This window comes from the organism of the source record quoted next, unplaced genomic scaffold (genome assembly GCF_019419815.1).
Source record: "Pyrus x bretschneideri cultivar Hongxiangsu unplaced genomic scaffold, Pyrus_bretschneideri_v1 Contig42, whole genome shotgun sequence".
In the NCBI taxonomy this organism is placed as follows: Eukaryota; Viridiplantae; Streptophyta; class Magnoliopsida; order Rosales; family Rosaceae; genus Pyrus; species Pyrus x bretschneideri.
In genome coordinates, this window is record NW_025999746.1 from 4,553,014 (window position 1) to 4,580,300 (window position 27,287).

Below are 27,287 nucleotides of genomic sequence, written 5' to 3' on the forward strand. Positions count from 1 at the left end.
TACGCAAGCAAGCTATCTTTGAGGAAAAGCCAATAGCAAATTGCCACGTGTCAACTCGAACATAATGCTAGGAAAACTAAATTTTTTAAATCAAATTTGCAAACTAAATGATGTAGCTGTAAATGATTGGATTATTAATTAAGTCTCGATTAATGTGTTTGTTTCTTATTAGTGACACATCATTTGGTTTACAATTTGATTTAAAAAATTTGGTCTCCCTAACATTATCCTAATAGTTAACCTATCAAGTGTTACTCATGTAATTGTCTTGTCACGAGAAAATCTCTGTGAAAAAGTCCCAAAACATGGAACAGCTAGTGTAAGTATAAAACGCTCCCACCATACTAGCCTGGTTGGAGAGTTTAATGTAACCTCCACTCTTTTCATTCACCTTTTCCTCGTTACATACCTCAATATTTAATCAACCAAACCCTACGCTCCTCCCTCCTATAAATTCTTCCTCCCCTCAATTAAAATTCCAATCCATTTTCTCTCTTTTTCTCTCAAGATTTTCAGCGATGGCCCAGCTGCTTGATCTGAAAGATGATCTAGACATTGTGATTCCAACAATCAGAAACCTTGATTTCTTGGAGATGTGGAGGCCTTTCTTTCAGCCATACCACCTCATCATTGTCCAAGATGGTGACCCCTCCAACACCATTGCCGTCCCTAACGGCTTCAACTACGAGCTTTACAACCGCAATGATGTGAACAAGGTCCTAGGTCCCAAGGCCAGCTGCATTTCTTTCAAGGACTCCGCTTGTCGCTGCTTCGGTTTCTTGGTTTCCAAGAAAAAGTACATCTTCACCATCGATGACGATTGTTTTGTAAGTTTTGTGCTCCTTAACAATGTTCCTTTCCACGTTTATCAAATGATGTGTTTGTATAAATGTGACGATATAAGTATTGCATTAATTGGTTGAGAAAAAATGAAGGTGGCGAAGGAGCCTAGTGGGAAGGAGATAAATGCTTTGTCACAGCACATTAGGAACCTGCTGACACCATCAACCCCATTGTTCTTCAACACACTCTACGATCCGTTTGCAAACGGGGCGGACTTTGTTCGCGGGTACCCGTTTAGCTTGAGAGAAGGTGTGCCTACTGCTATTTCTCACGGCCTTTGGCTGAATATCCCTGACTATGATGCCCCAACTCAGCTAGTCAAGCCTCTTGAGCGCAACACCAGGTTACCACAACCAATCCATTTCCATAGTCAATCTTCTAGGTTTAAGTAATGATATTTATATTTAAGACAAATAAAATTGACTACATTGTTGACATACTTTTTAATACAGAAGAATCCAATATACAATAATAGAACTCATTTTTATTACAAAAAAATGTATCAACAATGCAATTAGTTTCGTGTCTAAATAGCATTACTGTTTAGATTTCGGCCTTGGTTTAAAATGATTGAGGATTGAGTTTTTTTAGCTCATGTAGGTATGTGGATGCTGTGATGACAATCCCCAGAGGCACCCTTTTCCCAATGTGTGGGATGAACCTGGCGTTCAATAGGGAGTTGATAGGTCCAGCCATGTATTTTGGGCTCATGGGTGATGGCCAACCCCTTGGTAGATATGATGACATGTGGGCTGGCTGGTGTGCCAAGGTAAATTAGTTCCCAAATTCCCATCCCATTTTACTCCATTTATGACGTGTTTATTTATATAAAATAATTATTAAAATTATTCTAATTCTAGAATTCCTAGGTGTCATAATTATTTCATTTTCTGATTCTTTATGTTTATCAATACTTACGAAATAAGAAACGGGTTTTATATTAAAATTCATAATCAAATACTTGAAAACTCAAGAATCATATTAACTAGGAGATTATTTTATCTCATGCTTATTCTTTCTTTCTCTTCCCCAACTCATGATGTTGATTGGGGTTGTTTGTGAGTCATTGATACATTTACGTCTCACAATACTTCAACGACTAATGCTAACATAATTCTTGCTTTCAATTAGCCAATTTGGATGTTTTTATGTGACATGCATACACTTGCATAGTTGCATACATATATAAGACCCTGAACAATGATATGTGTGTTCTTTCTTCAGGTGATTTGTGACCATTTGGGTCTAGGAGTTAAGACAGGACTGCCATACATATGGCATAGCAAGGCAAGCAACCCATTTGTGAACTTGAAGAAAGAGTACAAAGGAATATACTGGCAAGAAGATATGATTCCATTTTTCCAACAAATTGTGCTCCCAAAAGAGTGCAAAACTGTCCAAGATTGCTACATTGAGCTTGCCAACAAGGTGAAGGAAAAGCTTGGCCCTCTTGATCCCTACTTTGAGCAGCTTGGGGATGCCATGGTTACTTGGATTGAAGCCTGGGATGAGCTCAACCCACCGCCTGAAACAGCAAACTAATTTGGCTCAATCAAATGGTTTTATATGAAAAATCATCCAAATTGCTAAAATTTACTATTGAGTTGTTATGAGTTTTTACTGTATTAGTAGGTAGTGATGATCACATTACCCGTTTTACTGTACTAAAATTGTTCCTATAAAGTTGTTCGAGTTGAAAGAGTAAATCTTTATGCGTTTTTATAAATTTTCATAACTGTTTAAGAGTAATGACTTTCACACTTCAATTTTTTTTCTTCTCTACGATCAATTCGTTATTTCTATCTATTGATTCTCTAAGAGGAGTGCGAAAATCCCATTTTGAAAAATGAGTTTTATCGAAAAACTCTCGGTACTATTCACTTTAACGAAAAATCACATTTTTACTCTAAAAAGTCAATCATGGTACTATTCACTTGCAACACATTTTTGTCATTTTCAGCATGGAAATAATCTTTTCTTACTTTACTCCTTAGTTAAGAACAAAGCTTTTGAATTGCCCAAAATGCTCATGCAACATGGATTTTTAGCTTTCCATCTCAAGTGAAAACAATGCAAAATATTGCGTGTAACAGTAACACCACTTTGAGTATGACATAAAAGGATACGTGCCGACACAAGTTTCCTTCACAGTTAGTGACAATGTACGTTGGCCACCGGCCACTGAGCCGCCCACAGTGTTCTACATGTTTCGCGTTTTTGTCAGAATAAATACATGTACACTACACTTTTAGTCATAAACTTTTTCTCTCTCAGATGGATCAAAATAACCAAATATTCTTCCTCGGTTCATCAGCAACCTCACCAGCTTTTCTTACTTGTTCATCGAACCAGTCAAGCTTTCCTCATTTTCTCAGTGACAGAAGTGCAGGCAAGATGAAGTCAGGAAGAAAAGAAGGTGACAAAGAGAGCGAGAAGCACAAATATGCATTTCAAACAAGGAGCCAGGTTGATATACTTGATGACGGGTACCGGTGGCGAAAATACGGGCAAAAATTTGTTAAAAACAACAAATTTCCTAGGTTACTATCTCTATATCTCCCGGCTATCATCAAATAGTTTTCGAATTTTGAATTTTTGGTATTGATCTTTTTAAGGAAACTGGTATTAAACGGAAGTTTTTAAGTTTTTGTGATATCTTGGTTCTTTGTATTTGCTCTAGTACGGAATATATTGGTTAGTAGGTTTGTAGATTTTATACGTAAAAAAATAAAATAAAAAATAAAATAAATAAAATAAAAAACTCTACTTTTTACTGTTTTCCGGTTAAGAAAATGCTCTAGTTCAATGTGTTCTTGTTCTGCCTGCTCATGTATCAAACTGGATTTGTTCGACTATTTATGCAGAAGTTACTATAGGTGTACACATCAAGGATGCATCGTCAAGAAACAAGTCCAACGACTTTCCAAAGACGAGGGGATTGTGGTAACAACATACGATGGAATCCATACGCATCGGGTTGATGAGAATTCTGCTGGAAATTTTGAGGAGGTACTAAGGCATATACAAGCATGTAATGTGCCTAATGCTTAAAGCTGTTGGTGATATTTCCAGTTTCCACCATGTCACGTATAGTTTGTAGGGTCTTCAAATGAAGATTGTTTTAATATCCACCTGATAAAATAAATTTGCTCACTCTGCTTTAGAAAAATACCACTTTTTGGATTGTAAATTCAAAAAACAGACAACGTAAATTCACTCATAATAATAAGTAATGAAAAAAAGGGCTCATCAACTTCCTTGGAGAAGAGGATCAAACAAAAAAGTGAAGACGAACCAAGATGATTGAGAGAGCAAACGGGGGTTAGACTAGTTGGCCAGAGTATTGTGCGCACCCCATGCACAAGAGTTCGAATCTCCCTCCCTGTAAATCATGGTAATTTAGAACTTTGCTTGTCTTAAAAACCAGGATGATTGAGAAACACAACATCATGTGGGGACTAAGATCACCTCGTTTTCATTTCCATATCCAGCAAAGCCTCTGATAAAGTAAATTCCAAATACAATCGAAGCAACAGCAACCACACGCATCGCCATAACAATGCACCTTCCTCCATTATTACCACCTTCATTGCTATCAACCTTTTTCACTCCTTCTGTCTTCACATTCTCATCAGCCAAAAAAGAAGAAGAACCCGAAGATTGCGCACTCGAACACCACTGAAAACAAACACCAATCTCTTTGCTCTTACCAGAATCATCATCACCATCAGAACCACCATCAAAGGACAATGATCTCACCTCACTCTCCCGAGCCAAACCATTTTTCCAACCACCCGACCATGTCCCCTCCTCTTTTCCTCCATACCCCCTCTCCTTTCCGCAATCCTCCGCCTCGAAAAGCCTCCTCCCCTTTAGCCTGCCGCTCTCAAGGGCAGCCCTCCTCTCTCTCCGTATCTCCTCCACCACCAAGTCATTACTCCTCACCTTCCACTCTCCTCCCTCTGATGGAGAAACCCCATGTTGAAGTGAACACATGAGATGCCCTGGGGAAGAATCAAGCAATTGGTCAAGATTTTTCGCCATTGAAAAACCTGATGAGTAATTTGTTGAATATCTCCTCTTGGTTTTCGGGTTTGAGTTTTTGTAAGAGTCCCAGTCTTGCTGCAGACTCATGAACTGCTTCTGCAGTTTTGCAACCACGCTCTCTTCTTTTTCTTCCGCTTGGTGAGCTTTCATGGTGGGGTCCTCCTTCATGGTGGGTGGGGTCCTCTGAAATTGTAATTTGTTTTGTATTTTTGAATCTTTTTGATTGGATTAGTGAAGGGATAATCTGGATTAGGGAGAATTTGGTGGGTTAATTTTGATTTTAAAAGTCAGTCAAATATGACTTTAACTTGGATAAGAACCTTCCACGTTCTAATATGACTTCACCGTCTGTTAATCTGGACCATTAAATCACTAATCAGATTTTACAGCTTCCCTTCCTTTTCTGGTCTTCGGATCCGATTCTTTCTATTTTCTTTTATGCTTTTAATTACTTTTACTTTTTAATCAAGAAAGAAAGAATCCTTTTTTAATAGTGCTTTTTCCTTTCCAATTTTAACTCAATTTCTTGTTTATTTCCTCCCAAGTACGAAATTTATCCAAATATAACAACAAACACTGTTAGCTTTTTCTTCCTAAGGTGAGATTCATCCAAGTTCGATTCCCACTCTCTTATAAAAAAAAAATTAAAAAAATATAAAAAAACTCCCTCCTTTTGCGACAGTAAGGAAACATTTCTTAAGATATGGAAAACGAAAGATTTTATTTTGATAAGTTATCAGACGAGTGCAAAAAATAATTTTCTTAGAATGTCAATAACAACGGCCAGTTATAGTAATTAGTTTGCTTCTTAACCACACACTTCTTGTCTAATCAAATTCATCAGAAAACTGCTACTCAATTTAGAACTTCTCTCAACCCACGCATTTCTTTGCACGAGTGAACGTCAAATTCACAAGAAAACTACCGTTCAAAATTTAGAGTTTTTCTCACCCGCACATTTTTTTTTTGTCACTCATGGAAAAAAATGTGCAAAAAATTGGACCATGATCCTTATTTCTCCTCGTATCAATCATATGATCTTAATGATCTTAAAGAGAATGAAAAGAAAGAAATATATCCAACAGAGCAGATTCTTATTATTTTGTTCACAGAATTTTATTTTTCTTCTAACTTTACCAGACAAATTGAATGCTCCTTGCCCACAACCCATACGACCTGATGACCACAAACAATGTGATCACGACCAGTTTTTATGGTCACAGCTTCAGGTCCCTACCCTCATTCTATACAGCTCCACTCGACAATTTTCAATTTTCCCCTCAAAAAGGTACAACACGAAAAAAGCTACGCTCCGTCGAGCCGAAGATTTGGCTAATCAAATAAACAAAGAAGCAAATGCATACATCTGAATCTGTCAACACAAATAGCCATATCTCGGATTTTATCATCTTCGATGCACTTACGAATCAAGTCAAGCTGACGAACAAATGTAAAATCAGAATTAGAATCATAAATGTAGCGGTAGAATTTGTTTGAAGCTACGCTATAAGCAAGATTAGGATCCATGAAAAGGGGTCATCTCTTCTAAAATTCTATCACGAACAAGCATGGTTGCGACTGGGTAGTCTCGTGCTTCCCAAATTCTTCGAAATATCAAAGCTTTTTCCTCTGCAAGGCTGCTCGGCTTCAAGGGTTCCCTGATATGTCCTCGATTACACCCTTTCCATCCATAGCATCGAAGAAGAAGAAATTCTTGACAGGGTCTCCTTTCTCTGATATTGTCTTAATAACCTCCTGAGAAGTTAATTAACAAGATGTCAATATACGGTAACCAACACTTCCGCTATAAATTTTTATGTGAAAGAAAATGGATAGGCGGAGCACCTGCCCAAGAATCCCTCCAATGATGGGGCAAACTGGAGGAAACTCTCTTGTATCTGTCACCAATCTTTCCAGGAGCGCATTTGGAATATGAGACTCATTCACTGACTGCAATATTGTCACAAAAGCAAGCATAAGAAAATGCACAACAAACGAACAATAACAAATTCTGAGTACCCATACCTGTGCTTCACAGAGTTCTTTTTTCAACTTCAGAACAGCAGGAAGATCTGCAATTGATAACTCTCCAGGTTTACGTTGCTCGGCTTCTTCAAACCTTTCTATTGCTGCAAGAAAGGTGAGGACAGTCTTGTTCAGTCAACTATAATTATAACAGGATGGTAACCTATTCACACGAGATTTATAATGGATTAAGGGTAAAAATCTTCTTAATGGGAAAATTCAAAACCATTTAACAGTATCCAATTCATACAAGGTTTAGTAGAAGTAGAACAGCAGCATCAGCGTAAGACTCATAAGAAAGCAGTAAATACGATGCATCCTATGACTGAGGCATTCCGGTGGTATTCAAATGATATTTGTATCGCTCATCTCTCTACCATTACCATTTTCGTAATTGTAAATCTTTTTAAATGTAAGAATTTCACTTCTCATTTAGCAATAGCTTTGACACTTTCATGGAAGGACTCTCCATGGCTCCATCCCTCTTCCCTCAGTAAAAACAGGAGTCTTCTCACCTTCCTCTTTTACCATATTGCTATATTTCTTTTACACAACTTCTATCGGAACAAGTAAAAAAATTAAATAACAATAATTAAACACACCTCGCATGGCAAAGTATAGTTTTGAGAATCTCCTGGGAAATGATTTCCAAGGTACTGAAATTGATTCCTGTAATGTAAGATCCATAAGATACTTGATGATTAGTACGCTAGAAATATTTATGATGAACACTACAACACAATTTGCATAAAAACAGATGGCAATCCTATATACATGTTGTATGAACAAGGGTTAATACCACCGACGAATATTAATCTTGTGGTCTTAATTTGATCAGTCCACTAAGGCCTATATTTAATTAGCGTGAGCATGATATGAAATCTAAAATAACATTATAAGAAAGAACAATGACCAACTAATCATACCTCAAAGCTTGGATACTGTAGTTCACATTCGATTGTTTCCTCGTTTTTTATCTGCCAAGAAAAAACGAGATAAATTTACTCGTTAGAGAATATACACTGACAATGCTATACTTCTCCAGGTGCATGTAATCTAAAATTTCGTAGCCCTTGGAAGCTTTGTTGAAGTTATAGCAATGATGCTATCAACTCACTCGACATAAAATGAACGATGAAACTGGGCAACTAAAAATAATGACATTAGTAAAGTCTGAGAAAGCAAATAAGATGATCACTTTCGAATATTTATGGTGTTGCAGATCAACAAATATTTCACCACAGGAGTCTCTACAATCAACAGTATAAAATGCTACACGCTTTGAAGACTTTCGGCATTTTTCATTGATCAATTTCTGCAATAGAAGAATTGAGATGGAAAATAAGAATATGAATTCATGAAAAATGGATGTTTCAAAAAGGTAAATGTTAAACATCAAGGGGATGGGTATGCGTAGTACTTTAGTTGTAAAGGAGCAACAGCTGACAACGACGACATCAAATTTGCTATAGAACTCTGCCCCAAAGCTTGCTAAGTCACCTGTGAGATCAAGATGAAGTATATATTCTCAATTTCTCTTCTCGCTGCTTGGACGAGGTATTAGAAAGCATTATTTAACTAGTCTGTCTTCAGTGGCATAAAACGGCATAGCCATGCACTCAAAAATGATGTTCGGCTACACTAGGATTCACTTGATAGCGACAATAACGATACAAATATATTGGAAATTGAAGGCATCTGAGGGCAGACCTTTTTCTACAGAAACACGAACCATCGGATTGAAATCTTTCAGAGAATCACGGCAAAGTTCAGTCAAAGTTTTCCCAGCATACACATTTTCATCAGAAGGGATCAGAAAGTTGGCAGACAGCGCGTCTTCTGTCACTACCCGATCATCCACCAGTGTCAAACTACCAACTCCGGCTAGTACAATGTTCTTACAAAACTACCCAAAAAAAGAGGTCACAAAAAATATTAACATGAATACAACTTAATATTCTAAAACATTCTATCACCACCCCAAAAACAAAATCATATATGAAGGTGTTGAATTTACCTCTGCAACAGTTCCAGTAATTCCACAGACTAATACATGAGCTTTGCTAAGTCTTAAAAAAAAAAAAAACAAAAACAAAAACAAAAACAAAATGAATAAAAAAAAGGCAAAAAATAGCTCAAAATTCCAAATATTTCTTTAATTAATTCATAACAATTGTTCATGAAATATTTTAAAATTGCTTACCTTCTTTGGGCACCAGCACCCCAAACCCTAATCTGGCGATCGTAAAGAGCAGTCTCCTGCTCAGTCAACTCCTCGCCGTCCATTCCCAACCGCAACCTGAAATTTTGGAAAATTAAAATTAATTTCACATTTCTAACTCAAAAAAGTTGAGAGGTACACTGAATAACCCTTAAAATTCAGTTACTTGCAAAATTATTAGTAGGTGGGAGGTGAGAGAAACCCTAGAAAAGCTGAGAATTTGAATTGCTGAGAAAACTGACAGACAGTGACGACGAGGGGCTTCCGAATTGGAATTTCAGTGTTCTTTCTTTTTATTTTTTACCCAACTTGTATTGGGCCTTTTTTTGGGTTGGCATGAATTACCCATTAGATTTGGTTGGTACAAACCGTTGTCTGAGGCCCATGAATTGGAGAGAATTGTCATGTCATCGGGTGTATAAGTGCGTCTTCATCTCGCATCACGTATCTGTGTTACTTTGCACAGATTCTTAGCAAATGCAAATGACGATAAAACAGAAATATATGTTTAACCTGCAATGCTAATAATTGCGCATACGTTATAATTTGAGTGGATTGGTAACAAATCACGTTATTCTATTACATAATGTGCAACATAAGATGCGGATGACATGCCTATTAAACATGGGAATTAGTAGTAACTCCCTTGAAACAATATGATTCGTCTTTGCTTCCTCCACAGTGCACAATAGCTCCTTTGGTCCAGCTCCTGCAGCAAAATTACCGTTGGGGTAAATCAAATTGAAACCTGCTGTGAATTTATGAATATACAGTACTCGCTTGCTTCCTCCAAAATGCATGACAGTGCTTTTAGTCCCACTCCTGCAGTAAATTGTTCAGGTAAAAAGCCGATTAATCAGATTCAAAACCACTGTGGATCTGCTTGATTGTGACCATAGGTAAAGTGCAATTCCCAACTAGCCTCCTTCGGACCCAGAAGTGGTGGATAATCCTAATTCACCACCAGGTGTGCCCTTTTTTCTAAAAAGAAAACCGCTACGAATAGTTATAGTCGTGATCGCAGTAAATCAAAACTCAAAAAAATTTGACCCTGTTGGGGAAAACTACTGAATGAATGTTACCTGCATGTTGGTTAAAAACTTGCTTTGGATTTCTTGTCATGGCGAGTGGCCTAATATATAGCTACCTTGATCGTCCAAGCACAAAATCCAGTGAACAATATGGAGAAATATGATCTCATATATTTATTGATAAGAATTTTTAAATGTGCATAGACCATGCATGTATGGAGGCAAAAATATGATCAGTCAATGTTTATAAGCAACTTTAACGAAAAGTTTCCGATATTATTCACTTTAATGAAAAATCACATTTTTACACTAAAAAGTCAATTCTAGTACCATTTATTTTACCCTTTATTTGTCTTTATCCTTAAAACTCAAAGTTCTCGAATCATTTTCATTATATTTTCTATCTTTATATTAATTCAGGCATTATGCATTGAACTTTGAGTCCAAGAATCTGAATAGTTTGTGTACCTCCCAATATATTAAAGATTCAAGCTTTGTTCTCAATACCATCTTAAGTGATTGGTTTGAAATGTGTATTCGTCACATTAGCACACACATAACTGATTGTTTTACTTTTCTCATACAAACGAACGATATTATTTAGAAAAGAAAAGGAAAAACTTTGGGTACAGTAATAAACGCCCTGTACTACTATAATTACAAATTTGTTGCATGTACATGCATGGTTGTCAATTGTGATATCTTGCATAGTACAACGAGAAAAGTCATTGTCAAAGTAGGGTATAGAGACATGGGTATGAACGTGGCTCGGTCGTTGAACAGTCACTAATCATGATAATCGTAAAAGAACATTAACTAGGTTTAGAATATATGAAAAATAAGTGGACTTGGATCTTCTTCTGAGCCTAAGGAGAGGATTCTTCTGACCAAGGATCTTAGACTATTAGATTATAATTATTATAACTTTAAATGGACCTTCTTATCTGTAGCCGTTGGATGAAAATCCAACGGTTCAAGATCTTTGGTCAAGAGGATCCTCTCCTTGGGCTCAGAAGAGGATCTAAGTCCAAGATAAGTGAAGAAAAACGATTGCAATTAAGAATAACATCCATTTTGATGGGCGTTGAAGTGTAATCAGAGTCATTTTTTCGTGATTTATTACAAAATGATTGGAAGTTCACTTTTAAAAGGGACTCAAGATAGGTAAAGAGTTCAAAAACATGCAAACGACAAGCATAGAAGGAAGTTGCCAGGCAATTCCTGACACGACTCAATAATCTGACATGACATGATACAAAATTAATAGGTGCCCGGGTCAACAGGATAACGAATCGAGTCTTTATCGGATAATCTGATAAGCACCTGTTAAGATAATAGATTGGTTCGGATATACAGGTGAGTAACACGATACACGATAAGCAAATATTAATTTTATAATTTTATAACCCTAAAAAACTACTATAATAATTATATATATATATATATTAATTTAACAATTTTATACCCTAAAAACTATAATTATATATATATGTATATATTAAATTAAATATTAAAAATTGGTGACCATTGGATCAGCTTAAATATACATGTCATTCAATTTCTTAAGTGTTATAAGTACAAAATAAATAAATTTAAATCTGCTTAATAAATATATATATATGTGCACCATTGAACTTGATGGGATACGAATTCTACGAAACTAATTTCAACGATCTAACTGTCGAACTTGTTTGTATATGCTTCGAGGTCGCATTAGCAAAAAATCGCAAAATACAAACATTAAGAAATCAAGTAATGGGACAAAAAATTTCGACGGTTATCAACGAAAAATCAAGATTTAACGGTTATTTTAATTCTGATTTTGATGATTTTTTACAACTACACTCCTTGACCCTATATGAATACAATGAATGAACTCGATCTTCAATTTAAAATATTTACACTAGTGGACACCACAAAATCTTATGTTATACTTAATGAAAATATGAATAAATTCTTAAGTGTTCGCATTCTACGAAGCTAGTTTCAACAATCCAACCGTCAAACATGTTTGTATATATTTCGAGATCGCATACGCCAAAAATTGCAAAAAACAAACATTCAAAGATCAAGTAACGGGACAAAACTTTTTGACGGTTATCAACGAAAAATCAAGATTTAACAGTTATTTTAACTCCGATTTTGATGATTTTTTACAGCTACACTCTTTAACCTTATTTGAATACAACGAATGAATTTGATCTTCAATTTGAAATATTTACACTAGTGGATACCACAAAATCTTATATTATACTTGATGAAAGTATAAATAAACTCTAAGTGTTAGTGAATCTATCGTTTTAATGGGATACGCATTCTATGAAACTAATTTCAACGATCCAACCGTCAAACTTGTTTGTATATGCTTCAAGATTGCATACACTAAAAATTGCAAAAAACAAACATTCAGATATAAACTAACGGAACAAAACTTTTCGATGATTATCAACGACAATTCACGATTTAACGGTTATTTTAACTCCAATTTTGATGATTTTTTTACAGCTACACTCCTTGACCCTTTATGAATACAATGAATGAATTCGATCTTCAATTTAAAATATTTACACTAGTATACCACAAAATCTTATGTCTTAATGATCGATGAAAATTGAAGATTTTGTAAAAGGAATAACATGCAAGTTTTGAGTTCCATTGGCAAGGTTTAAACTTTTGAGAAAGGCTTCACAACCTTGAAAACAAAAACTCTTTCATTTTGCATATCCTTGCATATTTAATATTTTGTAATAAACTAGTAGTGTATGGATGTTTGTTTATTAGGCTCTTATTTTCGAGTGTAGATGTAGTACTTAAACGACAAATGTGTTTTAATGTTTTGAAGTAATATTTATGTGGCAATGTGTGGTATGTGCAAATATTAAAAAATATATTTTTTTTTTCTTTACAGGTCGGGTCACTTTACTCGTTGAGTAAAGTGATCTGACCTGTTAAGAACCCGTTAAGATAACAAGTGTTACACGAAAACGACAGGAACACGATAGACACGACCCGTTTGCCAGGCCTAAAAGGAACACCCATAAGCAATATTATGGTCAGCATCATATTAAGCAAGTGTTACCGAACACTTACTGGCTGACACAAAGCACAACCATTGCTCTTAACCTCCACCGACCACTACTCCTTGACACAAAACAAATGAATCTAGCCCAAAAAAACCAAGTGTCACCTAGAGATACAAGTAATAAGAAAAAGTTGGACCCCAAGTTTTCCACGAATTTAGAACAAAGACATAGCAATTTGATCTAAGGGAGTTCGTCAGCTCATTTGATTTGTCGACCTCTATATAAAGGAAAAGGAGAAGCCTAGGAAAGTTAAGTACTTAAGGCTATCTCCAACTGATTGGGCCAAAGGGTCATGGGACTAAAAATAATCCAAAATAACACGAAAATCGTATCCAACCAAAGGTAAGACAAAGAGTTTGTGGGCCCCACTAGGCCAAAATTGTGCAATCAGGCTAACTGGCTAGCCCAAACCAACCAGCCCCGGGCCGGCCCAAAATTCAAACCCCACAGCTACCTGGCGTTAGCAACTAGTTGGCGTCATGCTGACGCCAGGTGACCGTTAGAATTTTTTTTTTTTTTTTGGGACAAAATTTAAAAAAAAAAATTCTAATTTTTTTCTATAACTACCTAAGCCATTAAACAACATTAAACAACACTAAACAACATTAAACAATATTAAATAACATTAAACTTAAACAACACAATCTCCACCCTAGTACTGTTTGGGGGAGTTATTCACTTTAGCAACAAGTGTCACTCGAAATCTTATTCAAAAAATTATTGAGATTACATCTCGAAAAATTATTGAGGTAGTTTAATTTAAGTAACCATATTAATTCAATTAAAATAATAAATTATGTTTGGCCTATGGCCCTTTGGTCCCCTCCGTTGAAGATGGTTTTTTGTTATAGGACTCTGTTTGGCCTATGGTCCTTTGGTCCCCTCGGTTGGAGAAATATACTAGCATTATTCATTAAAATATTAATTTCTTGGAAGGCTATAGGGTTAAGGGGAGCCCTCTAACCCTCATTTGGTTGGAGATGGCCTAAGTTCCTGTAACAACCTTAAAACTACATAGCAACATTTCTCACTACTCCATATATACTGACAAATGCATCAAAGTGGTTAGGCCAGTACCACACCAAACTCTCTGATACTACTTGTGTTCAATTTTCAAGTGAAGAGAACGGAGCTCTAGTCCTCGATAAATACCAGTTTATAACCCTAAAACCCCTGGTATTTAAGCTCTAAAATCACCATAAACCTTTTAAAACCACCTTTGTTAACATTACCACATTTTTATGTTAACAATAGTAACTAAAATTATTTTTCTTTTCTTCTTCTAAAATCATAAACCTTTTGTTGCTTTAAACTAGTTTACCATAAAGTTTATATACAGTTTCAAAATGAGGCGACGTGACGCAAGTTTAGACCTTGAATCTTTAAAAGAGGGAGATTCTACAATGTAACTGGTAGTTTATTCCCATCTCTATGTCTTTCTTCACAGTCCTATTTCGAAGATTTGCTCTAAAACAAAGGATAAAAGCAACTCCACCTCAAGCACATGGGCTGGTCCAAAGTGAAAAAAATAGGCTGGCACCTCTTAAAAACCCTCCAGCCCATCTAAATAGGCTGGCACCCAGCCCAAGCCAGTCCATAAGCGGGTCGAAAAGGTGTTGAGCTAGAGACCAGCCTACATGAATCCAGGCTGATGTCATAGCCACCTTAAATTTTTTTTTTTTTTTTTTTTTTTTTTTGCTCCGAGTTCTAGCAAAGGAGGTTGTATCCACCAGAGCGAAGGTCACAGAGAGAGGTTCGTTCGCGGAGATGTTGGACTCGACTATGACTGTTTATCCGCAGCGAAAGCAGACGATGGGCTGCCGCGGTTGGTCTGACAGGACACCACAAAGATAACAGCAAGGGTAGAGCCGGAACCGAAGGCATGAGCTAGTGGTGGTATAATGGCGAAGAGGATGGTGGCGATGATGATGATGAAGGTGGCGGTGGTAAGGGAGAAGAAGAGTCATTTCGTCATAGAAATGAGTAGGGATTGACAGCATGGGTGGTGGGTTGGCGTGCTCTGGTCTGCTTCATTGGAGATGCATTTGGTTTGCTCTAGAAATTAAAAATCTAATTATTATTTTATAATAAAAATTAATAATATTTTAATAAAATTGACTAGGCTATTTAGTTTTAAGGGTGGAGATGCATTTGGTCAATTAAACTGTTCATGAGGTTTATTAGTGTTCACTGAGTGGAGGTGCCAACACATTTTTTAGAGGTGGACTTGCTCTAAGCAAGAAAGTTGGAAATTGAGTTGTCCACATCCGACATGAAATATGAGCATATTGGCGTAGTCGCCTTCACAAAATACATTTTGATGTGAAAACTTTAGCATTCGATAGTTAGATGATGCACTTTGAGAGGTGATGACAAAATCTATATGAGAATTGGTGGTGGCATGGCAATGCCATGGTGCCAACATATGAAAACTACATTTTGGGATTTCTTCTTCATGGTGGTGGAGGAGTTGAACGAAAAATGATTGAGTGGTGATACATGCACTAAATTCATGCAGACATTGTCACATCCCAACCCGGGTGGGATCACTTCCCGGGCTCGCTCCACCACCGTAGCACAATATTGTCCTCTTTGGGCCCCGACTATGCCCTCACGGTTTTGTTTCTGGGAACTCACACGAGAACTTCCCGATGGGTCACCCATCCTAGGAGTGCTCTCGCGCGCTACTCACTTAACTTCGGAGTTCTCATAAAACCCGAAGCTAGTGAGCTCCTTACCACCTTGATTTCGGTCGGAGTGTGTCAGACATGGTCATTTTACACGATATGAATTTTTATTACAATTAGCGTTCTTTAGTTATAAACCCTTATAACTCCTATTTTCCTAGAAAAAGAAAAACCCACCTAATTATAAACATTCAAATAAAATCCAAATTTAAAAAAGACTCCCAACTAGAAGAGTAATTGACCTATTATTACAAAATATTTACAACTTGCACAATAATATTCAAAATAAATCAATAAATGTTCTTACTCACCGTAATTACAATGAACAAATAATTATTGTACATATTATTACACCTAACATATATATATATACACACATGTTCAAATGTATATAGTATTGCCATAAGCTCAATATATATATATATATAGAGGAAAAATTAGTATCTCGTCCCTAGTTACTAATGTTCATTGATTGAAACCTTATTAGTTTTCAGATTTTGATCCAAGTTTCTAGCATTAATGTAATGATGAATTTCCATGGCAGTTACATAATTTTTTTAAAATAAAAATTAATAATTGATTTAGGATTTTTTCAGATTTTAATACTCACACATTTATTAAACCCCTAACTAATTTTCAATTCAAAACATTTCCAAAATAAATAAATAAAATTAGAATAAGTTTGTACCCATTAGCTTTTTATAAAATGTTCTTCAATTTTTTAATCTTATATGCACCCATTCATGTAATTTTTTTCAAATTTTTAATCTTAAAATGTACCTGTCACATCCCGGCCCAGGGCGAATCACTTCCCGGGCCCGCTCCACCACCGTAGCATGATATTGTCCACTTTGAGCTTACCATTCCCTCATGGTTTTGTTTTTGGGAACTCACGAGCAACTTCTCAGTGGGTCACCCATCATGGGATTTCTCTAACCCCCTTCTCGCTTAACTTCGGAGTTCCTACGGAACCTGAAGCCAGTGAGCTCCCAAAAGGCCTTGTGCTAGGTAGGGATGAGAATATACATATAAGGATCACTCCTCTGGGCGATGTGGGATATCACAATCCACCCCTCTTAGGGGCCCGACATCCTCGTCGGCACACAATGGCCAGGGTTAAGCTTTGATACCAAATTGTCACATCCCGGCCTGGGGCGGATCACTTCCCGAGCCCGCTCCACCACTGTAACATGATATTGTCTGCTTTGGGCTTACCATTCCCTCACGGTTTTGTTTTTGGGAACTCACAAGCAACTTCTCAGTGGGTCATCCATCATGGGACTGCTCTAGCCCTCTTCTCGCTTAACTTCGGAGTTCCTACGGAACCTGAAGCTAGTGAGCTCCCAAAAGGCCTCGTGCTAGGTAGGGATGAGAATATACATATAAGGATTACTCCTCTGGGCGATGTGGGATGTCACATACCCATTCTCAAATATACCAACTTGTTATATGTAAAATGTCCCCTTTTTTTTTTATATAAAATCTATTCAATTTTTCTCTAATCCATTTTTAAACTTATATGGGGACATTCTCTTCTTTTGATTTGAGAATTTATCCACGTCAAGTTTAATCAAAGAAATTTACTAATGTTATTAAATCTAATATCTATTACTGTTTTTTGTGTGGTTTTGAAGAATGCATCCATGTTTTCAATAATTTTTTGTTAATTTTGATGAATGTACCCATGTTCATATATATAGATAGATACACACACACACACACACACACACACACACACACATAATAGTATAATTAATATTTTTAATCCCACAAATTATGAGTTTTTATTTAAAATCTCATTAATATAAACAACTATAAATTTTAATTTTTAATTTAAAAAATATAGTAACATACATATAAATAAATTATCACGTTAATTTCTGGGACTTCGATCAAAAATTGACAACCAACAAAGCTTTAGTAAAAAAAAAAAAAATATTGATAGTTAGGGACCACATCCAAAGTCTAACATATATGTTCAAACACATTATACTAATTAATCTACCTATATGTAAATTTATGTTGAGCAAATAACCTTCATTATGTAGGTTTTTTATTTTGTATGTATCATCATATGTATTGGGCACATTATATTATTATATGTACAAATAATTAGTAGGTAAACTAGTATTGAATAAAATAACAATATTTTTATGCAGGTAAATTATTTTACATATATTGTGTTTGCTTTATTATGTAGATAAAATTATTTTGCATATATTGTGGGTAAATTATTTTGCATATATTGCGTTTGCTTTATTATGGAGGTAAATTATTTTGCACCTCGGGTTTTATGTGGAAAAGATTAAGTTTCAAAGACTAAAACATATTTTCAGTTACAATTATTAATTAAATTCCAACTTGAGGTTTTTTTTTTTTTGGGTGAAAAATGAGACCAACTAGTGGCTTTGTCACGGTAATCTACTCTTCATGGTGCCGGAAAGATTCACAGAAGGATTTCAACCTTCCTTGACCATCATCATGTGATTTACCAGCGCTAGGAATCAAACTTAGGACGTGCTATGTGAAGTATGACCTGAAATTCATATTATTTTTGGTAACGTTTTGGTACACGAATTTAATGTATCTATCATTATTCAAGAAGATTTACTTACGTTCCTCAATACGTCATCATGACACTCTAAATTAACATAATCAATATGATTTGACTTTTTTATTGATACAAGATGGTACAATTGCATTTAAATAAATCTCTCTCAGGTGACGACTTACATAAAACAGTTCACTGTTATGTGATATCCCGACGTAATAAAACAATATTACGTTACATATGTTAATATATTATTGAATCTGAACAGTTCAATAGCCCGTCAGTTGTTTTTCTCATTAGGTGAGGCGACACTTGGCAAATAATTAGAGTTTGGTCCCATGGACAGTCGCAATACAGCTGCCCACACTGACAATATTGGTTGTTGCAGATTTAAAGGACCCCTGTCCCGCAGCTGTAGCATGACGTTTGGGTAAATCTCTGGCATATGACGTTTGGGTAAATCTGTAGCATGACGTTTGGGTAATCTGTAGCATGACGTTTTTACCCCTTCAATAATCTACACATGTGAACTCGTTTGGATTAATTACTAAATTATCAACGTCTAATTAGTCTTTCTCTAAATTAATAAATTAAAATAAAAAGTTATTTAGTATTTAATAGTTTAGTAATATTCTTTTTTATTTGTAAATAAATTCTTTATATTTTAATGTATTAAATGACGATTTTGAAACTAATTTATTTCTTTAATCTTTAAAGTAGATATATCGTTATATACAAAAATAAAAATTAACATTCTGTTTTTATCTGTTTATATTGTTTACAATTAAAGTTCCTCACAAAAACAAATATGAAGTTTGTCTTTAATTTCAAATTAGCTATGATTTTCAAGCTCTCAATTTATTTGGATAGTAAATATGATTTTTTGTCAATCATCTTGAGTAGCTTAGAATATATGGTAAATTATATTTTTTTCTCTTTAGGTTTGTATTTAATTGTAATGTCATACAACATATTTAAAACATTTCTATCTCATATATTTACCTATTATTTCATTTCAATGTCATATATCTGTCATAGTTTCCGTCAGCTCCTCCATTATATGTCTTCATGCCGTCGTGGACCCCACTTCAGGCCTCAATTACACTTACCCGATGAACTGCTAGGACAGACTCTCCCGCAACAAAAAAGTGAAATGTTGCACTAAACTTCATGACAGCCACATAGGCATATAACAACTTAAGAAAAATGTGACAGATGTATGACATTAAAATGAAAATAAACATTAGTATGTGATTGAATTGTTTAAAAGATATTGTATGAGGTTACAGTGAAACGCAAATCTAAGGGAAAATGTGATTACCCTAAAACATAATTTATGAAGAAAAACATAATAATGTAATTGATTAATAAAAGGCTAGTTAACGATATTATGGTAAATTGTCGTAGTTTATGATGAATAATCTTTAATTTTATATTTTTTTAACAAATGATATTATCTACACTAAAGATGAGGGGGATGTGCTTAGCCTCACAATGGACTAATAATAATGTGGTTCAAATTCTCCTTTAGCAAGAATTGAACCTAAAACCTCTCACTTACAAATTAAGAGGAATACCACTTGACATTAGTACTAAGTGGTTTTTTTTTCTTTAACAAACTATATTTACACTAAAAGGGAGTGTGTGAATTTAACATCATGATGAACTAGTAATATATGGTTCAAATTCCCAAATAAAGTCTTTCATTTAAATATATAGTGCAAAATATCATTTATAATAAAGAAAATAAACATAATTCAGGAAAAAAAAAACAAGTATTTAATACAGAAATATTTTGGGCCATGAAAATTAAAGTTAGAAGTGAAGTTTATGGAGTCTGACAGCGCCGATCTCCCATTCAATGGGCCTTCAAAGATGCACAGTTGATTACACGAAGTCTCACGCGCTCGGCTAGCAATCCCTCCAAAGTCCAAACACCAAAAATTCTAGCTTCTTGGTTGTCACATTTACAGCGACCACAACTATCGCTATGTTTGAAATTTCAAAGGCAAACAACTAGTAATTGGAACGTACCAACAAAAACATGCTATTTTTGTATTACATTGTACCGTCTCTTTCATAGAGAAGAGTTTTGGGCATGGCAATGTGGCTGGATAATACTCAAATACATTGAGACATGTTTTTCTAAAGAGAGTTAACTATTCAACTAGTATTAGTATCAGGTGACAATGCATCTATTAAAGAGTGATACACAATATGATACAAAAATGTGATATCTTTAGTTACTAACAGTAATATAGATTAGCTTAAGTGACGATAATGAGTGAGAAAATACATTTATGATTGTGCTAAAATCAGCTGATTTTGATTTTTCACCTAGAGTCTATTTCTCTATCAATGAAATATAGTTTGAAATTCATTAAATTGGTGAAATTCTTCATTGTCAAAAGGTTGGTGCTATCCACATACTCTGTTTTACCTCCCACATATTCTTTTAAGTTTTGGCTGTTAAATTGAATGAATTGAAAAATATAAAAAAAACATAAATTAACAAGGAGCATATGAAAAGTAAAAATGGGTCTATACTACCACCTTGTCAAAATTGTCAATTTGAATGCAACAATCCCAATTATTTGTAGTGAAATTATATCGTTGACATGGCACATTCAAATAGACAAAGAGAATTTGAATCATAGACCTTTGGCTAATTGACTCCTTGACCTAAAATTGATGTAAAGTAGTAATGTAGTTAATCAAATTCCATTGGAAATGTGATTCATGTTGAAAATGCTAGTGGGTTAATGAATGCCCACAGTGATATTAAAAATCTTGGTAGATTTTTTCAATACCCACATAGATTGGATTTGCAACATTGGTAGATGAATGAAAACATTGGCAGTGTTGATATGTGGACTTGGAAATGAAGGAGATCATTTTTCAAAAGGTGTGTTGTAAATTTTCAACATGTAATAATACGGAGTTGCTCTATAAATAGAGCACTCCGACTGCTATCAACAGATATAGAAAAGAGAAAGCAAGAAAATATCAATAACATCATTATCTATTCCTACCTCCTTTATTTGTCATTCTTTTGTGCTATAGTTACAGTGTAATATTTTACACTTACTTCGCTCATGTCACTAATAAAGGTTATCTCCCTAACTTTGACCTATTTATAACAATTCATACTCAAAACTAGTCCCACATTATGCATGTTTTGCTCTCGTAGTCTTTGCTTCCAAATCTTCTTCTTCTTCTTCTTCACCACCTAACATAACATGGAAAGATCCTTCTTTTAATGTCCCAAGACAGATCAGTACATATCTAGTTGACAAATGTACAATTATTTTATTTATGTTTTGGTAATTAAGGTATGCAATTATTAATCCAAGCTATTAAGGGACCCCATTCAGTACTACCCTGGAGACAGACAGCCGAGCATAAGTCTGGCACTAATAATTCTAAAGTTGCAATTCAAATGAAAGCAACGCTTTTAGGGCCTTAGGCTCATCTCAAGATAATACCGCACTGTTGTGTGAGAAGGTAAAAACATACGACATTATGTTATTGATTTGGAATATTAAGACACTGATGTATTCGGTGTAGGTAAATACTTAGAGCAGTTCCACCATTGTAGGTAGGGTAAGGGCAAGGCTGTTAACTTGCTCTTACTATAAACTCGGAATAGTACTTGCCTTTGTATACTTTCATCCGTTGGGCAAGAGCAAGAGCAAGACAGATTACCATCACAAATATTTTTTATTTTATTTTTTAAGTTGCTCTACAGGCCTTATCCTCCACGTGTCATGAACGCCTTATATTTCCAATCAAATTTTCAAACACTCTCGTCATGCCACGTGTCATTATACATTAATAATGTCTGCTCCGATTTTTTATAAGATTCTCGATCATTCATATAGTGCAACTTGTCCTTATCCAATCTTCTGGTTTCCTTATGTAGTGCCATGCACCAAACCCTTAAGCAAAGCAACGTCTTCCCTGATTGACTAAATTGCCTTCTCAGTTCTCACTCATTTTTTGGTAAAAAAATGATTTGGAAAGTGGAAAACAAATATAAAAGATTGTAGTAAGAATCAATATTGAGTTGTGATGTGGAGAATGAAGAAGATGATTGGATTTTTATATATAATAAAAAAAAATCCTAATTTTTCCTATATTTTTTAATTTTTTTTACCATGAAATTTGGATCACCAAGACGTGCCACGTGACACAACGATAACTTCATAAAATAGAAATCCAACAACTCAAGAATTGCCATGCCATAGAGCCGTAGTTGGTGATTGTTGGACTGTTGTAAAGGGCACCATGACAACAGAAGCTATCGGCCCACTCGCCAAGTTCACGAGTGTATTGCCAGACCAAAAAAATTAAAAATAAAATAAAATAAAATAAACAACGTAACTGACGTCAGCCTTGCACGCTAACGCAAGACCGATCATAAGTTGCTTAGGCTTCGAGCGGATTTCACATGGCCCACCGCTTTCCCTCTTCAACAAGGCTCGTTAGAGTATTTCTTTGGATTTGTACAATAACTTTATGGCCCCGACCCTCGCCTCCCACAAAAGGTGGACTTGCTCTTAGAAGGAAGGGTCAGATATGGGTTGCGAGTTTCCCACTCGGCAGGAGAGGAGCGTGGGGTGCACAAGAGGGGTTGGAGGTAAAAGGAACCCAATGGAAGGACATGCCATGAAATGTGAAACACAAGGCCACATGGTTTGTTCTGAGCATCCATTCTTGTACTTCTTTTTCTTTGGTTTGCAAAAGTCTGAAAGCCACAAACAAGCTGTCACTATTTTCCCTTCTCTCCTCCCTCACCAATTTCAAACAAACCCTAAAATGTACAAGAATAAATATTTTTAAATAAAAACCCGATGAGCTTGGCCCTTCTTTCTAGTGCTGCTTTAACCCCCCCCCCCCTCTCTCTCTCTCGCTCTCTCTCTCTCTCTCTCTCTAAAACTTCACTAATAAATCCTCTCTCTACAGTCACATTACATTATCCACTCACTCTCTCTCTCTCTCTTCTGTGTGTTGTGCAGCAGACACCTTCAATGGCATTTTGCTGACAGGTAAAATCAGTGATTCTTCACTTATTAACCTAACACACCCAACTAATCATAGCTTTAGCTTTATATTTTATTTCCTTGACGACCCACTTTACTATTAATGGAATCTATGTCAGTGAATAAATGGCTGGAAAACCAGTCTTCCATCTGCACAACTTATCTGTAAGTTTACTCTCTCTCTCTCTCTCTCTCTCTCTCTCTCTCCCCTCTTGTTTGTTTTTGTTCTATTTATTTGTTTAATATGATCTAAACTAGTAATGTTTTCCATCTTAGATTCCCAATTTCTTGGAACAACACTGCTTCCATATCATTAATTTATTGGAAAGAAAAAAAGTCTCTTGACTTTCTAGTTTGGGGTTCTAAAAAATTGCAATGTCCAGAGCTGCATTTCTTGCTTTCCTACTTTGTGTTTTCTTTGTTATGGAGTCAATTCTTGTTAATTCTGCATATTGCTGTTTTGTATGATATAATACATTAATACCCTTTTGAATTTGAAAGTTCATAAGCTAATCCGTGATTAGATCTTTGCCTAATTGGACTTCTGATGTGGTTAATTTGGTAATTTTACTCTGTTGATGCTGTTTATACTGTGAATTTTTGAAATTATGTTCTTATTGAAGGTGATACAATTACAAATAGCAAGAGAGAAGCTTAATTGAGGGAGGGACGGTGGGGAAAGCAAAGAGGAGGTAAAGTAGTAGTAGAAGCAGCAGCTTTTGAAATAAGTGCTTTTATGGACTGGAACTTGAAAGCAGCTTCTTGGGATTTGTCTGAACTAGAACAAGAAACCTTTTCCAACTTGGACACTACAGTTGATGGGTCTAGCAGCTTTGGAGATCATAGGACCTTCAAAGGAAGCAGCTTTTCTGTTGATTTGAAGCTTGGTCAGTTGGGTGGCTCTGGGAATAATGACCTGGTGGATATGCTGAAGGAGCCCGTTCCGAGAACTACCTCATCATTTTCGTCTGGACCATCAAAGAGGTCTAGAGTGGCTTACAGCGGATCTCAGATGGTTTCCTGCCTCGTTGATGGATGCAATTCAGACCTTAGTACTTGTAGGGATTACCATCGGCGGCATAAGGTCTGTGAGTTACATTCTAAGACTCCTCAGGTCACGATTAACGGAAACAAGCAGCGATTTTGCCAGCAGTGTAGCAGGTGTAAGATTTTACAACAATTTTCATTAGTCTTGTAATGTTGATTTTCATTTGATTAAGTATTCGCATATGTTGATTTCCACTTCGATTTTATTCACACAATGATCATTCAAAGATAATGTCAGTTGGAAGTTTGTCTATCCTTTTGCATTCTACTGCCTCAATGGATGATCATGTACTTTTGTTTACTGCTATGATTGTAGAGATATCAGATTTAAAAAAGTGCACATTGAAGGTCACTTTACATTTCGACAATGCTTTATTAGGTTCTTTCTGATTTAGGATTTAGCGCGAGGATCGTTATTACTTGTGAGATAAAGGATGAGCTGAATTGATTATACATTAGATATCAAATGTTGTCTTGAAAATCGTTAGATAGGATGGCGGCTAGACTGAGCTGAATTTTTTTGTTCTAGCTGCTAAGTTGTTTGGTTATAGAACAAACTGCAAATCCGTTTTTTTGGTAGCTCCTAATTCTAGCCTAGAATAAATTCAGAGGTAAACTAACAAATGTTCAACTCATATCTATGTATTCGTAGCTCCGTTCGCATGAGTACCCTCTGTTCGAAGCCACGATCTGGCAAGGTCAAGTTCCTCACGCTCCGTGCGCTCTTTTGTTGCAGGTTCCATGCTCTGGAGGAATTTGATGAGGGAAAGAGAAGCTGTAGGAAACGTCTTGATGGACACAACCGGCGGCGAAGGAAGCCTCAACCAGAACCCTTGTCACATCCGGGGAGTTTTATGTCCAGTTACCAAGGTTAGCTGCAACCTTTGTTTTTGGGGAGCACTATGTGGAAATTAAAGCTGTGAAAGCAGACATTTTATACGAACATCCACTTGGTTGAGTGCTTCATCAACTATGTCTGGTGGTCCTGCCACAGTTGATGATCTAGGGGCCACTAGCAGATCCATCTCTTCAAATATCTTTATTTTTTATTTTTAAGATTCTTCCAAACTATTAATCTTCCTGTCAAATGCTGCTTAATTTCTCTGCTGTCATTCAACTGATCATAAATTACAACCCTGTTTGAGTGTTTTTAATTAAACTTTCGCACGAACGTGCGGGCTCAAGTGAATGGATGCTGAGACGGTAAGTTGAGAAAAAACCAATGCGGATTTCTTGCACTAAAATTTGTTTTTTCCACTTGTTGCAGGTACCCCACGATTGTTGCCACTCTCTAGTTCACTTGTATACCCCTCCACAAATATCGTAAACCCTACCTGGACCGGCATTGTCAAAACGGAGCCAGATTCTGGGATTCATAACCACCAACTGCCAATGGTCGATAAGCAAAACATGTTCCTTGGGTCCTCAGACAGCACCAGCAGCAGCGGTTACAAGGGAGGAAAGCAATTCTCACTCTTCCAAAGCAGCGACAGCTCCCCAGTCCACCACAACCACCAAACATCTCATCATCACAGTGCTTCTGTCTGCCGGCCCCTTCTCAACACCATTTCATTCTCCGAAACTGGTGGTGGTGGTGGCGGTGGGACAACAAAGAGCAAGACGTTTTGTGACAGGTTAACAACTCAAACCCACGATTCGGACTGTGCTCTCTCTCTTCTGTCATCACCGCAGACGCAGCAGAGATCTGAAATAGGTTTGAGACACATGGTGCAGCAGCCTAATTCAATCTCTCTGATGCAACAACGATTTGGCCCCGCGGGTCTACACGGAAACAGCAGTTCCATTGAGCCCATGGATTCAGTTCTGGTCTCCAATGGAAGTGGTGATGCAAACGTTCATTGTCCCGGAATGTTTCACATTGGCTCTGATGGGTCTCAGGGCAGTGGGAATCAACACCCTCAAACACCTCCATTTCATTGGCAGTAGCGAAAATTATTTGTAGGATTTCTAGATCAGTTGTTTCGGAATGGAATTTAGAACCTCATTGTATGGTTTTGGAGGTCTTTCTTTTGTTCATGTAAACATAAATATATTATTTTAAAGTGACTGACTTTTGAAGCAGATGTTTTTTAAACCAATTTTTAGTAAACATAAAAGTAGATCTTCGAAAGCACTTAAAGTGCTTTTGGAATTCCAAATCAATTCACCAAAAGTATTTTCAAACAAGTCCTATATTTATCATGGATAAAAATGTTTTTGCATTCACAATTTCTTAACCTTCCAATCACTTTACCAAGTTTGCATTCTTAATTGTGTTGTTTTCAAGGGAGCGATTTTGGTACTTTAAAAAAAAAAAAAAAAAAAATTATGCACTCCACTCAAGTGTATTATTTCTCTTAATATATAGGGAAATGATAAGCGCAAACATTTTTTTATACGCTAATCATGTCCATTTTTTTTCATTTGATTTATTTAATCTAATGATCAGAAATACAGAAAGATGTGCAAAAGGTTAAAAACAAGTGTTAAAAAATAGGAGGTTGAAATGCCTCTATGAATTTTCTCAGCCCTCAAAAAAGACAGATAACCGTGTCTAGCCACCAGTTGGTGTTTTTTTTTTTTTTTTTTTTTTTTTTTTTTTTTACATCTTGTAATTTCAATAGCCATATACCATTAGTTATAGCCGCAGACCATTAGTTGTTATTGCGGTCACTTGGTTTGTAAAATGTAAGCCTTCTATATATTTAAA

General features: G+C 35.9%; 4 protein-coding genes across 7 annotated transcripts; 2 read left to right on the plus strand and 2 right to left on the minus strand.

Annotated features, from left to right (window-relative positions):
• Window positions 1–350: 350 nt before the first annotated feature.
• Window positions 351–2,547, plus strand: LOC103949988 (UDP-arabinopyranose mutase 1). The gene is made up of 4 exons (XM_009361128.3): window positions 351–827; window positions 936–1,186; window positions 1,444–1,612; window positions 2,068–2,547. The coding sequence occupies exons 1-4, from the start codon at window positions 519–521 to the stop codon at window positions 2,383–2,385; spliced, it is 1,047 nt and encodes a 348-aa protein (XP_009359403.2). The 5' UTR covers window positions 351–518; the 3' UTR covers window positions 2,386–2,547.
• Window positions 2,548–4,033: 1,486 nt separating this feature from the next.
• Window positions 4,034–5,772, minus strand: LOC103949989. The gene is made up of 2 exons (XM_009361129.3): window positions 4,312–5,772; window positions 4,034–4,225 (listed from the first exon to the last, which is right to left on the minus strand). Exons 1-2 carry the CDS (start codon window positions 5,056–5,058, stop codon window positions 4,166–4,168), a joined length of 807 nt encoding a protein of 268 aa, XP_009359404.2. The 5' UTR covers window positions 5,059–5,772; the 3' UTR covers window positions 4,034–4,165.
• A 545-nt stretch (window positions 5,773–6,317) lies between these two features.
• LOC103949990 (SUMO-activating enzyme subunit 1B-1) lies at window positions 6,318–9,461 on the minus strand. Of its 4 annotated transcripts, none has more exons than XM_009361132.3 (11): window positions 9,339–9,461; window positions 9,119–9,214; window positions 8,933–8,984; window positions 8,626–8,821; window positions 8,336–8,415; window positions 8,114–8,230; window positions 7,842–7,892; window positions 7,518–7,584; window positions 6,916–7,019; window positions 6,736–6,840; window positions 6,318–6,645 (listed from the first exon to the last, which is right to left on the minus strand). In XM_009361132.3, exons 2-11 carry the CDS (start codon window positions 9,199–9,201, stop codon window positions 6,538–6,540), a joined length of 963 nt encoding a protein of 320 aa, XP_009359407.2. In that variant the 5' UTR covers window positions 9,202–9,214; window positions 9,339–9,461; the 3' UTR covers window positions 6,318–6,537. The 4 variants fall into 4 exon arrangements, with proteins under 4 accessions (XP_009359407.2, XP_009359405.2, XP_018503652.2 ...); XM_009361130.3 differs by having other exon boundaries at window positions 9,303–9,440; XM_018648136.2 differs by having other exon boundaries at window positions 9,307–9,429.
• Window positions 9,462–23,392: 13,931 nt separating this feature from the next.
• On the plus strand, window positions 23,393–26,659 carry LOC125469338 (squamosa promoter-binding-like protein 13A). Its single transcript, XM_048566558.1, has 5 exons — window positions 23,393–23,536; window positions 23,650–23,695; window positions 24,154–24,691; window positions 25,314–25,447; window positions 25,845–26,659. Exons 3-5 carry the CDS (start codon window positions 24,267–24,269, stop codon window positions 26,522–26,524), a joined length of 1,239 nt encoding a protein of 412 aa, XP_048422515.1. The 5' UTR covers window positions 23,393–23,536; window positions 23,650–23,695; window positions 24,154–24,266; the 3' UTR covers window positions 26,525–26,659.
• Window positions 26,660–27,287: the final 628 nt, after the last annotated feature.